The 13,976-nt window shown below is 47.8% G+C and overlaps 1 protein-coding gene across 3 annotated transcripts; it reads right to left on the bottom strand.

The window, feature by feature from the left end:
* Nucleotides 1–604: 604 nt before the first annotated feature.
* Cdk16 (cyclin dependent kinase 16) lies at nucleotides 605–12,648 on the bottom strand. 3 transcript variants are annotated; one of them, XM_021152683.2, is made up of 16 exons: nucleotides 11,856–12,284; nucleotides 7,123–7,330; nucleotides 6,500–6,633; nucleotides 6,275–6,400; nucleotides 6,126–6,182; nucleotides 5,925–6,039; nucleotides 5,082–5,176; nucleotides 4,925–4,987; nucleotides 4,546–4,669; nucleotides 4,207–4,327; nucleotides 4,029–4,126; nucleotides 3,838–3,943; nucleotides 3,714–3,756; nucleotides 3,468–3,558; nucleotides 1,981–2,058; nucleotides 605–1,900 (listed from the first exon to the last, which is right to left on the bottom strand). In XM_021152683.2, the coding sequence occupies exons 2-16, from the start codon at nucleotides 7,322–7,324 to the stop codon at nucleotides 1,863–1,865; spliced, it is 1,491 nt and encodes a 496-aa protein (XP_021008342.1). In that variant the 5' UTR covers nucleotides 7,325–7,330; nucleotides 11,856–12,284; the 3' UTR covers nucleotides 605–1,862. The 3 variants fall into 3 exon arrangements, with proteins under 3 accessions (XP_021008342.1, XP_021008339.1, XP_021008338.1); XM_021152680.2 differs by lacking the exon at nucleotides 11,856–12,284 and adding an exon at nucleotides 12,307–12,648 and having other exon boundaries at nucleotides 610–1,900; XM_021152679.2 differs by lacking the exon at nucleotides 11,856–12,284 and adding an exon at nucleotides 7,496–7,782 and having other exon boundaries at nucleotides 610–1,900.
* Between the last annotated feature and the right edge of the window lie 1,328 nt (nucleotides 12,649–13,976).

Here is a 13,976-nt window from a genome sequence, read left to right as displayed (position 1 = left end):
TTGAATTCAGGTTTTCAAGCTTGAATAGCAAGTGTGTTACTAAGTGAACCATCTCCCAAGCTTAGGTTGTTGCAAACTTCACCATGCTGATGACTTCCAGGATTTTAGAAAGCAGTCCAAACTTCTGGCTCTATGGCCTCACTCTTGAACTTTTCTAAGTCTACTAGATTCCTTTAAGTGGTCAAAACCCCACTTTACTTTCATTCTCTCTCCAACTGATCTCTTCATAGTGTTAGACTGGACCTTTCTGCCTCATACCACTCTAGATCTACTACTGCTCCTTCCAACTTTCTTCAAACAACTTTCTTATATATTTCCTGTCTCCATCCTTTCAGGCTTGTCTACAATTCGAGATAGATCTAACTTATCTATGCTTAGTGCTTGATTCCCATTAACACAATTACGTCTACCCTACTGCTTCAACTCATCCTACCATTCTAAGTGCAATCCCTCCAAAGTCTTTATTCTCCCACAGTCCCACCACACTTCCAGCCAACTCTTTCCTAATGTTCTTAGTTGATGGGACCAGGTATGGATTCATGAAGGGTCCCAGTAATCACCATAGCTTGAGCCCCCTTGCCTTTTTGATGATTTATAACCAGACTTTGAACTTTAGACTTTTTTTTAATATTTCATACAGCAATTATGGTGCATTCAGGAACCCAATCCCCCCAAACCCCACTAGGAGGGCACCCTCCCTTGCCCTCCCACCCCGCTTAAGGGTCCCAAGGCTTAAGGTGGAGGAAGGGGAGCAAACCATACATCCAGGAGACTATCCTTGGCCTGCCTTACCCTCCCAGGGACTGGAGTGTAACAATTGGGCACAAGCTCGCACATGTCCCCCTGTTTGTGCACATATACATATTATATATGGCTCCTCACTAAGCTGGTCAATTCCTGGCAGAGCCCCTACTCAACAGCACCGAGTAGGACAGGGCAGGAGGGCTAGGCAGAGCTGGGCTGGGGAAGACCCTGAGAAGGAAAGAGGCCCTGGCTATGGGACTAAAGGAGGGAAAAAGTAGCCCCCACCATGTCCATCTCCCAGTCTCTGGTAGTTCTCAGGTCCCCCTATAGCTGGGGACACTAGGTAAGGGAGGAAGGTGAGTGGCTGAGGCATGCTTTCCCATAGCCAATCCCAGGGTATAGTGATGTTCAGGATCTGAATAGGGTCTGGGTCCCTACCTCTCAAAGGCTGGGAGGGGGACTTCATTGCACAAAATACTGTAGGAGGGCCATACTCAGGGAGTAGCGCCCAACCAGTCTGTATACAGAGATATTGCATTAAAAAGTGAGAACCTCATTTAAAATAATAAAAAAAAAACAATAAAAGAAACTAACAAAAAAGAAGGCCCATACAACAGAGGCAAGTGGGACAGGTGGCAAGCAGGCAGAGGATGCTCAGACCCAAGGCATCACTCACTACCTTCTAGTCAAAGTCAATTAAGAGCTTGGCCTGGGCTAGCTCCAAATCCCTGGCTGGCCATGGGGTAGTGGTCCTGGGAGAGAGTGTGATGAAGAGGGGAAGGCCTAGCCTTAGTGTGGAAACCTGGCATGGCCATTCTGTTCACCAGCAACTATCAAGACAGAGACAGACACATCAAGCAAAGTAGTGGTGAGAGCTTTGTTAGCACCCAGCAGACAGGCCAATGGTTGGGTTGACAGGCCAATGGTTGACAGGCCAGGCCAGTGGTTTGGTGTTTGGGCAGGTGGCAGGGGACAAGTTGGCAGGGGAGTGTGGCTCAGGCAGGTAAGCAGGCAACAAGCAGGGAGGATTGCAGATGGGGGCTGCCCTGTAAGGGGTGTGGCATCCCTCCAGCCGCTGCCTGCTGGGGCCTTGGTCTGTCTGTGGCTTAAAACTTGGCTTAGAACTCGGTATCCACCACACGGAAAGCTGGCCTGCCTGCAGGGGAAAGCAGAGTGAATGGCTGTGAGTGGGCAAGCAAGTAGGTGGAAAGAGCATGAGAAGAGGGCCACACTTACCTGAGTCAGGCATAGAAGTGGACCGAATGTTGGCCTCCTTTTGTAGCTGTACCTCCTTTAGTGCAAATATGGAAGTAGCTATAAATAAAGAGGTATGTAAGTGGGGGATGACCTGTGGGTACAACCCCACATGGCACAAGTTGCTTCTTCTTTTGAGAAGCTTGACTTTCTTCTGTCACACTGCCTATAACTAAGGAAGATGAGACATGAAATACTGCTGGACTACTGCACAAGACAAAAAAGTACTAAGTTTATCAAGTATATGATGCTAATATAAATACTACTCACAAATCCATACAATAGGTGGTGGTTTGGGATTTAATTATTAATTCTGTGGGTTGATATGAAAGGTGAGCTCAATTTTTTGGTGTAATGAACCTTTTTTTTTTTTTTTTTTTTGAGATATGGTCTCTATAACCCTGGCTCTCCTGGAACTCACTGTGTAGTCTTTGCTGGCCTTGATTTCACAGAAGTGCGCCTACCTCTGTCTTCCATGTGCTGGGATAAAAGGTGTGCACCACCATGCCTAGGATGAAATACTTTTTTTTCCTTTAAGATTTGTTTGTTTGTTTGTTTATTATATGTAAGTACACTGTAGCTGTCTTCAGACACTCCAGAAGAGGGCATCAGATTTTTGTTACAGATGGTTGTGAGCCACCATGTGGTTGCTGGGATTTGAACTCAGGACCTTTGGAAGAGGAGTCGGTGCTCTTACCCGCTGAGCCATCTCACCAGCCCAATGAAATACTTTTTAAATTACAGGCATAGTGGCTCATGCCAATAATTTGAAAGTTCTTAGGTATCTGAGACAGAAGGATTGTCACAAGTTCCAGGCTAGCCTAGGCAACATAGCACACCACAGGTGTAGTGACATGCACTTATCAATCCCAGCACTCAGGAGGCAGAGGCAGGCGGATTTCTGAGTTTGAGGCCAGCCTGGTCTACAGAGTGAGTTCCAGGACAGTCAGGGCTACACAGAGAAACCCTGTCTCAGGGGAAAAAAAAAAGCAAGCTCAAGGTTTACCTGTTTCACAGGAATATTTGTCTCAAGAAGCCATACCACCACAAGCCAAGACTACCTAACACAACTCTACCTCAAAAGAAACCTCCAAACAAACTCCAAATCTCCCAAATCCAAAGCTCCCTACTATTTCTAATTCCAGGAAAGGCCTGGAATGCTGAAGACAGTATATATAAGGAAGCCATAGGGGAACTTTACCATTTGTTTTGAACTGTGTGAAAGTTATATGGGTGTTCAGTTTGCAAAAACTGTGGTGTACACTTTTTTGGATATTGTGTCTATATGTACTATATGAAAATTTTCATAAAAAGTAAAAGGAATCCAAGAAGAAAACAAAATTCTTTTCTAATAAATACAAGCTGACACATGTACATGAGGATGTTCCCTTAGGTATGGTACAAACCAGCACCCTATGTTCCAGTGGCTCTGTTCCACAATGTCCCAACTTAAGCCCATTCCCACTCACTGTCAGGAAGTTTGTGGATCCGCTCCCCCAAGCTGAGAAAGAATGGATGTTTCCTGGCATCCTCAGCAGAGATCCGATTGCGACCCTCAAACTGAGTTAGGCAGAAGACAGAGTATCAGTATACTAGTATCTCAACACATAGGTTTCTTTACCTACCTTCCTCAGAGCCTGCCCTTGGGGACGTTCCCATTTTCCTATCCCTGGAACCCCATCCCTGTTAAGGTTGGCCTCTGAAGATGGTCTTACCTGCAGCAGCTTGGTGAGGAGGTCAGCTCCATCGCTATCAAGTCTAACACAAAGGTAAAGGGATGTGCTTTATACTGAGTTCAGACACACTGGCCCCTAATGCCCATCTACCCACCAGCCTCACCGGGGTGCATGGCTCAGAAGGGCCTCGGCTCGGTACTTGGGGTAGTTATATGTTCTAAACTCCTCATTGGACAGGATACCTGGCCATGTCTCCTCAGTTGGGGTTCCTAGTAAGGAATACAAGTTACCCTGCACATCTCAGGTCTTCCCTGCATATCCCTACAGCTCCTTAGGAACACACTTTCTCCTCACCCAAAATGCGGAAGATGAAGTGCAGCTGTTCTTCCACTGTGGAGCCTGGGAAGAGGGGCCTGCCTGTGGCCATCTCATAGAAGATGCAGCCTACACCCCTGGGAAAGAAAGGTACCATAAATATAAGGGGGAGTTGGCTGGAAAAGCCACCCCCTTCCATAGTTCCACCTCTCCTCACCACATGTCAATTTGGGTAGAGTAGTCTGTGGACCCAAGTAGGATGTCAGGGGGCCGGTACCACAGTGTCACCACTTCGTTGGAGTATGTTTTAGTAGGAATTGACTTGGCACGAGCCAGGCCTGAGAGGCAATAAATAAATAAATAAATAAATATGGAGCAGCTGGAATGAGGAGGTTGTGGGCAAAGCCTAGAATAGAGTATAACTGGGGATAAGAATGCCTGCCATTGTCAATTTCTGGAGAGGGTGAAGGGGAAGGAGACTGGGTGGTCATAGGGAATTGGGTTATTAAGAATAATGCTGAGGAGTCAATGGGAAGAAGGGAGAGGCTGGTGGTACCAAAATCTGCCAGTTTGAGCTCTCCCCTCTCATTGATGAGTAGGTTCTGGGGCTTGAGGTCTCGGTGTAGCACCTTCTGCCTGTGGCAGTAGGCCAGGCCACGGAGCAACTGGAACAGGAACAGCTAGAGAACCAGGAATGGCAGGCAGAAGTCAAAAGATATCCACTATCGAATTCCCTGGCAGCAGGCAGGCAATGTTCCCTCCCAAACAGACACTGAGCCCAATGTCTTATCACACAAAAGATGATAGGCTCCCAAAACCCTCCAATGGCTCCCAGCAAAAACATCATACAAGAAGAAGCTGTTTATGGGAGAACTGTGCAGTGAGTGGGTGAATGGGGGCCCCCTCCTGCCTTTTGCTTTCTGTCCCACACCCACTTTCACATTGTGCATGTTGATGACATTTCCACAGTCATCCAGGTACTGCTTCAGGTCCTTGTCCTGAGGACAAAAGAGGTAGTGCAGGAACAAGTCACATACTTTGGCTCTTGGCCATTTCCCCACTTCCCTGGGTCCAACTGCTATCCAATCTTACCAAGTATTCAAAGACAAGTGTGAGGGACTTCTCTGTGTGGATAATGTCATGTAGTGTGACGATGTTGGCATGCTTAAGGTCCTTAAGCAGGGATACTGTAAAAAGCACAGAAAAGAACAGAATAAGGACCAGATAGATATGAGCTTAAGGGTTTCCGTCTTTCCATGTGCAGTTTAGGGTAATGCCTCAAAGCACCTAGCTCTGATTTACCCTATACTTAGAATTAGGTGTGCAGAAAAGAAGGCTTAGACAAGAGTATTAATCAAGAGCACGGGTCTACAGCTCCAACTTCATGTCACACTTTATTTTCATAATCTGCTTTTGCTTTTTGGGAAGGGGCCTTGTTCTAAACCTAAGTACATGAACTGAAATTTGTACTCATTTTCTGTGTAATTCAAATCTACTTCCTGTGATTTCTGAACACCTTAAGGAGTGCTTGAAGAATGAAAGCAAACACTATAATTTACCTTCCTTAATCCATTCAGCTTCCTAATTACCTTGCTTATTACCTGGGTATGTAGACAGTAGGCATTCTCATGAAGGTGAGGAGAGGTCAGAAAAACCCCAGTCTCTGTCCTCACTCATCATAGAGAGTAGAAGTATGTGGCATGCAGTCAAGAAAGTCTAGGGTGGGCCAGGCAGTGGTGGCGCATGCCTTTAATCCCAGCACTTGGGAAGCAGAGGCAGAGGCAGGCATATGTCTGAGTTCAAGGCCAGCCTGGTCTACAGAGTGAGTTCCAGGACAGCCAGAGCTACAAAGAGAAACCCTGTCTCAAAAAAAAAAAAAAAACAAAAAACAAACAAACAAAAAAACAAAACAAAAGTCTAGGGTGGGGTCTGTACCTTCCCGGATAGCAGTACAGGGTGCCCCTTCTTCATGTTCCAGTCTGATCTCCTTAAGTGCTACAAGGTTGTCTGTGAGCTTGCTTTTGCCTTTGTAGACAGTGGCATAGGTACCCTGGAGTACAACAGCAGAGATGCTGTGAGGTTGCATGGAATTCATACTGTCCCCCATCTTTACCACAGTCCTTTTAACTATCTTACCTCACCCAGCTTGTCTAGCTTGATGTAGGTCTCCAGTTTTCCAAAGCCAATCTCAGACTGTGGGGCAAAGGAGGTATGTTGAAGCAGGGTTGCAGAGGGGAACCGGGAAAGTGGGATTGGTAGTATACAGGACAAAAGAAGATACTTACCAAACTGACACGGCGGAGGCGCCGGCTAAGAGGCTTATCAAAGATGGGGCTATTGAGGGTCAGCTTCTCAAGGTAGCCCTCAGGCAGCCGTATGTCAGCTGGTAGTGACAGGCGTTTGTTGATGTCCTAGCGGCCAAGATGAAGGAAAGAAGGATCATAAGCTCCACCTTCTCAAACATAACCCCATTTTCCAACTCTTCCAACACTGGGACAGAGATCAAGCACCTCAGTGGAGATCTTGCGTGGGGGGTGGTTGCGCATGCGCACTCTCACTGGAGACTGCACCTCATCTGAGGATGTGGCTGAAGCCTGGTCACTCTCCCCATCAGATCCCATCTTCATGTCCTCGTGCACAATCTCTGGGGTGGGGAGAGGGAAAGGCCAGGCCTTTGGAGTCAAGAACACTCTCTTTCCCCCAATATAATATATTTCTTCATCGTATCCATTTGTGTACATGGCCCCTAGAGCAGACTGGGAAACCCAGGTAGACCTAGGACAGATATGGAGGGAATGTGGTCACCTAGTTGAGTACTCCAACAGAGATGAGCTGAGATAATAGCTACCTCTGGGTCAGAAGGCTAGGGGTGGCAGGCATTGCCAAAAGTCCTAAGAAGGCAGATTCAATGAGACTGAGAGCCACCAATAGAGTGTAGGAAAAAGGCAGAGAGTCTTGGGGCAGCTGAATGGTCAAGGTAGTCTTCCCCATCCTGAGGACTGAATATAGTCAAGAAGTACAGATGGTGTGTGTTGGAAATGGATGACAAGGAAGGAGGGAAAATGAAAACAACAGTCTGAGAGGCAGAATCTGGGAGCTGGGACAGAAAGAAGAATGATCAAAGTAGACCCACCTGGTGCAGAGCTGAGTGGGCCCCGAACAGAGCGAAGCTCCCCAGGGGCAATACGGGTGGGAGCTTCTCCAAGGTCACTGCCACCGCCGCCACCACTCTCATCCAGGCCTATCTGCTCAGGGACACCATTGGTCTTATCTATGCCTCGGCCCCCTCGGAGTGTCATTGACAGCTGCCGTTTGATCTTCTTCATCCGATCCATGGCGACCTGAACAGGGACATGAATAGAAATAGGGACCACATTGGTGCCTGCTTGATCATCAGGGATGCCTTAAAGACCCCAACAACCCAGAGAGGGATGCCAACATGAACATGTCAGTGCCCAATCACTACATATCCTTTGTCATTGTTGGCCTACCCCTAAGTAGCCTACCTGGGTACTAAGACTTGAGCGGCTAGCTGAGGGTAAGGGCCCACTCATTAGGTTGTTGGTTTCTAGGGCAATAGTCTCAGTGTGGGAGCACAGTATTCCACAGCAACTATCCTCAGGTGCAGTAGCAGTGACAGCCACAGCCACAGTTGGGACAAGGGGTTCAGTCAGAGCTGAAGAACTGGTGACAAGATCCTGGGTGTGCCCATAGAATGGCATGTTCCGCTGACACCAGCCCCACATTGCCCCCAACTTCGAGGCAGAATGCTCCCTGTGGCCCACAGGGACCCTCCTACCTCCCTCAGCAACCACTGTCATGGTGACTAATGGGTCATCCCACTTTTCTATCCAGATGGGGGAAGGGCTGTCCAGGCCAAACCATTAGATAGAGTTAGCAGGGGGGTGAGGAGGGTATCTCAGTATACCAGCTATCCTCAGAGCTGCTTAGACAGGTTTTATAGGGTTGGGATCCACAGGGTCCAAACCCAGGTTTTTACAAAACTAGATCATATTCCTTTTCTCCTAGAGAAAACACCACATCTTCCTTATCATCTCAAATAAATATTATAGTCCTCATGTGGCCCATGTGTCTTTTTTTTAAATTATTTATTTCATGTATGTGATACACTGTAGCTATCTTCAGACACACCAGAAGAGGGCATCAGATCCCATTATAGATGGTTGTGAGCTACCAAGTGGTTGCTGGGAATTAACTCAGGACCTGTGGAAGAGCAGTCAGTGCTCTTAAACACTGAGCCATCTCTCCAGCCCCATGCCCATGTGTCTTATATACCCCACTTGCCCCTATTACCCCTGTAGCCTCACCACACCCAATAGTTTCTACCTTAGGATCTGTACACAGGTTGCTTCCCAGATTGGAAAATATCTTACCCTTTCCTCTCCAGTCCATTGTTCAAATATCACCTTTTAGATGAGGCTTCTATGAGTAAACCTATTTAAAGTTTTAGCCATCTTGAGCTCCTTCACCTTTCTAATGTGTCCCTCAGTTCTTACAACCGCCTCAGAAATAAATATAATACCATCTACTTATTGGTTTCTTTCCTTTTTTACTGTCTGTCTTCTCACCTCCACAACTAGAAAATTTGCTTTACCAGGGTAGATTTCTATATGTTTAGGTCACTGTTCTATCCTGAGAACCTGGAATAATGGCTGATATCAAAAAGTACATACAGAAGTAGCCGAGCAAGGGGCTGAGAGCCTAGGACCAACTTTTATTGAGGTTAAGTCCCAGACACAGACTACTATAAAGAAGATACCTAGGGATGCTAGAATCGACAACAAGATGACCTAAATGGGCTGTTGGTGGGAATGGGGCCACCAAAAGGTTTAGGTCGGCATTCTTCTGCTTCCTCCTGGGCTCTGGGCCAGCAAGGAGGGGGAAAGACCTAGCTCAGTAGCCATCTGTACTCACAGCAGGGCCTGAGATGGCCCAGGGCCCAAGTATAGCTAGAATTGAGGTTGAAGATAAGGCTGGGGGTGAATTCAAAAGAAATGGGTCACTTGTTACCTTGAAACAAAATGCTTACCCCAGCAGTTCCCACTCCCACTTCTGCCCACTTCTTCACTAGAAGGGAAGGCAGCGCCAGGTTAGCAGAAGAAATCTCAGATAGATAAGAGTAAGATCCACCCACAGAGAACACAGGACAATCCTGACCTTGGCGACAAACACTAGATCTAGGCCTAGAAAGTGGCCAGTTCCCAAGGACCAACATTTCAGGGAGGACAGACTCCTAAAAATATATACACTTAAACATTTATGAGCAGCAAAACTTAAATACCACAATTTCAGTTTTCTGAACTTATAAACTTCAGAACAAGTGAAAGAGCAAGAATCAGGAGATAGGATGTTACATGGTATTTGTCCTTCTTGGCATTCCTCAGACATACTCACCAGTTCTCAGGCTACTCTCATACCAAGGACAACTGACAATAACTCCAACTACTGAGCACACAGTTGCCATACTACCATACTTACACATGCTCCATTCTGTCCTGACCTCTAAAAGCACACACTAGATCCCCAAGAAGGCCCTCAATATTTATTAACTCCTACTAACATTCACAACTTCTAACTCCCTTCAGCACTCAAAACCTTGCCCTCAACTCTACTGGCATATATTTGCCCCTTTTAAGTAACTCCTACCACCTTCACATTGAGTCCCTTCCTAGCCTAGATGCTTATTAGCCTCTCTCTAGCACTGTCCTTCCCAATAATAGTGTCCCCTATGGATTCTGATCCTCCTTAACATGCACTCAGGGTGCTCTACGGCTGACCCAAATTAGCGTTCTCCGGACCTTCACACGTCTCTGAATCCTTAGTACATTGTGAATCTTATACAATCCCTGACCAGTTTTGTTCACACTTAGGTCCCTTCACAGTTATGGGTCTCTTGATGTGCATGCAGGGATCTAAACCCAGGTCCTCTGGAAGAGCAGTACATGCTCTTAACAGCTGAACCATCTCTCTAGCCCTGACCTTCAGAGTTATGACCACTGTTAATATAACATTCTTTTTTTGTTTGTTTATATGTTTTGTTTTGTTTTTTTGAGACAGGGTTTCTCTGTAGAGCCCGGCTTCCCTGGAACTCACTCTGTAGACCAGGCTGGCCTCAAACGCAGAAATCCACCTGCCTCTGCTGGGATTAAAGGTATGTGCCACCACACCCGGCTGTTAACATACATTCTTGTACTTCCACTGCAGTTCCTCCCCTCAGCACAAGATTAATCTTCAATGTATTTTGACCCTGACAGTCCTAACTATCAGCACACCTTGAACCCTTCCTTAGCCCTATTCTCCAGGGAGAAATGCATTATTCTGTATCAGACTGACCCTCATTAGTGAATGCAGCTCCTCCATTTGACCCTGACCCCTAATAACATACACCTCAGTTCATGACTCCAATTCACTTTGGCACACCATTACCTATTCCTATTCCCTGCTTCAACCAACCACTCCTACCACCATTTCTTTGGTTCACAATTGATTTCCTTCATAGCTCTGTTCCTTTCATTATCCACTAGATTCTCCACCCCTCACCCCCCCCCAAAACTCTACTTCTGTAGCACTCCTCAAATCAACACACTTCAGTGGCCCATGGACAGAAAAAAAAAGTGTTTTGATGTACATCAGCATATTTTACTTTGTGCTCTTCCCCTAATAGCATGCATACATTTAAGTGTCTGTATCTATCTAACCCCACAGCAGCAGCCTTTAGAACAGTGGTTCTCAACCTTCCCAATGCTGTGACGCTTTACTACATTTCCTCATGTTGTGGTGTCCCCCAACTATAAAATTTTTTTTGTTGCTACTTCATAACTGTACTTTTGCTGTGATGAACTATCATGTAAATGTCTGATATGCAGGATATTTGATATTCGACCTCTACAAGTTGAGAACCACTGCTCTAGAACTTCATATATAGTATCCCCCCACACACACATGCTTTCTGGAAACTCACTTTCTGGATGCCTTTATGGACATCCACTCACACCTCATCTTGACCCTTCGTGTGCAAAGCTCTTTATACTTCCTTTACTGACAATCTCCCATACACATGTACGCACACACCTAATACCCAGTAGTACAGGCCTTTCCCCATCTTCTCCCATTACACACGCTCTCAGGTCCTTCAAAAGCTCTGCCTTCACTGGCATATACTGATCTCACACTACCTTTATTGCATCTACATACCCTTATCTCCAGGAACCTCCACTACCTCCTCTATGAGCACACCCTGGACCCAGAGAAGCTGCCACCCTCAACTCCGTGGACAAACACAGTATTAACACTATCCTGACCCTCATCACCACACACTCGAACTATGGGTCTATCAGCACACCTTCTGGTAGTACCTCTACCATCCTTTCTCCATTTACACTGGGCCTCTCTGTAGCTCCAACTTCCACTAGAATGTTTTGGAACTGTCTTTACTTCAAACCCCGTTATACTCCATCACGTCCCTCATGGTCCTGCAACCCCTTTCCATAAGCACACTGGGCCTGAAGTCGTAAGGCTTTTTATTACATGTTCCTAGCCCTTTAGCAACCTCGAGTCTCTCACTGTATCAATCCATTCCCATAACGCTAGTCCTTTAATCACCCTTCTCCCACTTAGCATCCACAGCACTTCCCATCCTCAGCTCTCAGGACAGGGGCCCAGGGCGGGGCCAAGGTCAGGGAGGCCCCAAATGACCCCCCAGTGCATTCTGGGAAACTCGAGGGGGAGGGGGCACCTGACAGCCAAGCTGCCCAGTACCCCTTGGTCTTGTTCCAGCACTGCCTAGGGTCCGGCTGGCTCTCTAGGAAGAGCAGCCCCCACCCTAAGTATCGAGGACACGCTCACCGGAGGGGGCGCGCGAGTAACCTCAGAGCCGCGGGGCCGGCGCGGTGGCGCCTGGGGCGGCGGCCCGGGATGAGGCCGCGCGACCTCCTTTTCCTCCAGTTCGCCGCAGGCGCCCGTCCCAGTAGTCTTCGGCCATGGCTGCTGGGCCCGGGCCGCCGCCGGCTGAGGAGGAAGAGGCGGCGGCGGCGGCGGTGGCTGAGGCGGCGGCGGCGTCCCGCTCAGCCGGCCATGAGCTTGGCCACTGCGGGCGATGCCCCCGTGCTCGCAAGCGCCCGCTGGAATCCGGGTGTTCACGGCGGCTCGTGACTCACAGCAGACAGCTAGCGGAGACGCAGCATATCCCAGAGCCCCCCAGCCAGCGGCCCAACAGCCGCGCGCGCCGCGCTCCGCGCATGCGCATGCGCACGCACACGCTGGGGGTGGGGTGTGAAGCGGGAAGGAGGAGACTCACCTCGGACTGCGTGTACCAAAAGAGCCTTCTGCAGCGGGAGGGGGTGCGGCCATTGCGTGCCCAGCAGGGAATGTGGCGTTGGCCCTGGAACGGCGCCAGGGGGATTTAGAGAGGGGTTAATAGTTTTGATCTTGCTAGAAATCTACTAGCATCGAGGTGAGCAGCAGCCAGTAGCCAGGCGTGCCAGTCACCACCTTTTTTCCCTACAGTCTCATTTGGTACATCCCCATGGTGGTAAACGGGACTTTTGCAAGGAGAAAAAGAACAGGTGAGCGAAGCAGTTCTAGTCCTTTGTGGTGCCTCGGGAGGCAAGAATTTAAAGGCTGGAAATGACTTTCTAGAAGAGGTGGCCTGGATTACCACCTTAGCTAGGACAATCTAGCCCCGCCCTGCCACCCACCCTCTACCACTAGTTTGTTACCCACTGTGAAACGTATGTGGCCCCACCCTTTTGAAAAAAAACTGACGCTCAGCCAATCAGATTTGCTCCCTGCGTCAGGGCTGAGCAAGAATGAAGGGCGTGGCAAAGCTGAAGAAGCATGATCTAGCTTTCTCTTCAGCTTGCCTCCTCCTCTATACGTTTTTTTTTTTATTGGTTTTCGGGCTCGCCTTTTTGTTCTGAGCGCTTCTCAGGAGATCGCTGAATATCCCGTAAGATAATTGGTCCAAAGGCCACTCAGTCAGCCGGTTCCCTCCTTTAACCATTCCCACATTCTCCTGCAGCTTCTTGGTGTGGTGAAACCTAGGCTGAGAAGGAAAGGCAGGCCTTTAAGAGGGGGCAGACTCCACTAAGGCGCAGGTTTGGAACTTTGGCTTGGGCGGAGTTTCTTGCTGCCTCACTCTAATATTCGCGTACAAGCTCCTCTAATTAGGCTTTCTTGACACCTTTCAATTACCTCATTTTGTCCTCTACAGTCTTACTTACCTAGGTTCTGTTACACGGCCAACATTGCCAGGCATACCTCTCATTCTTCTCTGTAGAAAATGACACGATTTCCCGTATCTATCCCAAACAGTTCTGCAGACTTCCTGAGACTTCCTTACACTGGCCCCAGGAATTTCCTTGCCTCTTCTGGGCTTCCTTTGGTTGGCCTTCTTTCCCAGTCACGATTTTCAAGCAAGGGTCATTGATTGGCAAGTACTTCTTCAGCCATGAATGTTGTCCTTGCTATGATAGACATCGGGTCTATCATTTAACAGACTTAATCTCCTACCTTTCCTCTCACAACAGGAGAATATCCTACTTCTTGAATGTAGCAGGCATTTGTGCCTCTGAGACTTCATACTCGCTGTTCTTGTGCCTGGAATTCACTTGCCCCATATCTACACTCATTTCTTCCTGTTGCAGTTCCATTATTCCAAATCCCCACTTGGCTCTATGCCTTTTGAAAGGGGGGCTTTTAAAATTTGATGTTTATTTGCATTGTGAAAGTCTATTCCCAGCCTTGTGTGTGCTTCCCTGCTGAGCTAATAATACCCAGACCTGGTCAACATTTTGTTGTTCTGTTTTCAGACAGAGTCTTTTGCAGCCCAGTCTCGTCTTGAATTCAGTGTAGTCAAGAATGACATTGAAGGGTTGGTGAGATGGCTCAGTGGGTAAGAGCACCCGACTGCTCTTCCGAAGGTCCAGAGTTCAAATCCCAGCAACCACATGGTGGCTCACAACCATC

The sequence above is a fragment of the Mus caroli genome, chromosome X (assembly GCF_900094665.2).
Source record: "Mus caroli chromosome X, CAROLI_EIJ_v1.1, whole genome shotgun sequence".
NCBI lineage: Eukaryota > Metazoa > Chordata > Mammalia > Rodentia > Muridae > Mus > Mus caroli.
Note: the sequence above shows the minus strand (reverse complement) of the source record. Positions and strands in the feature narration are given on the sequence as shown.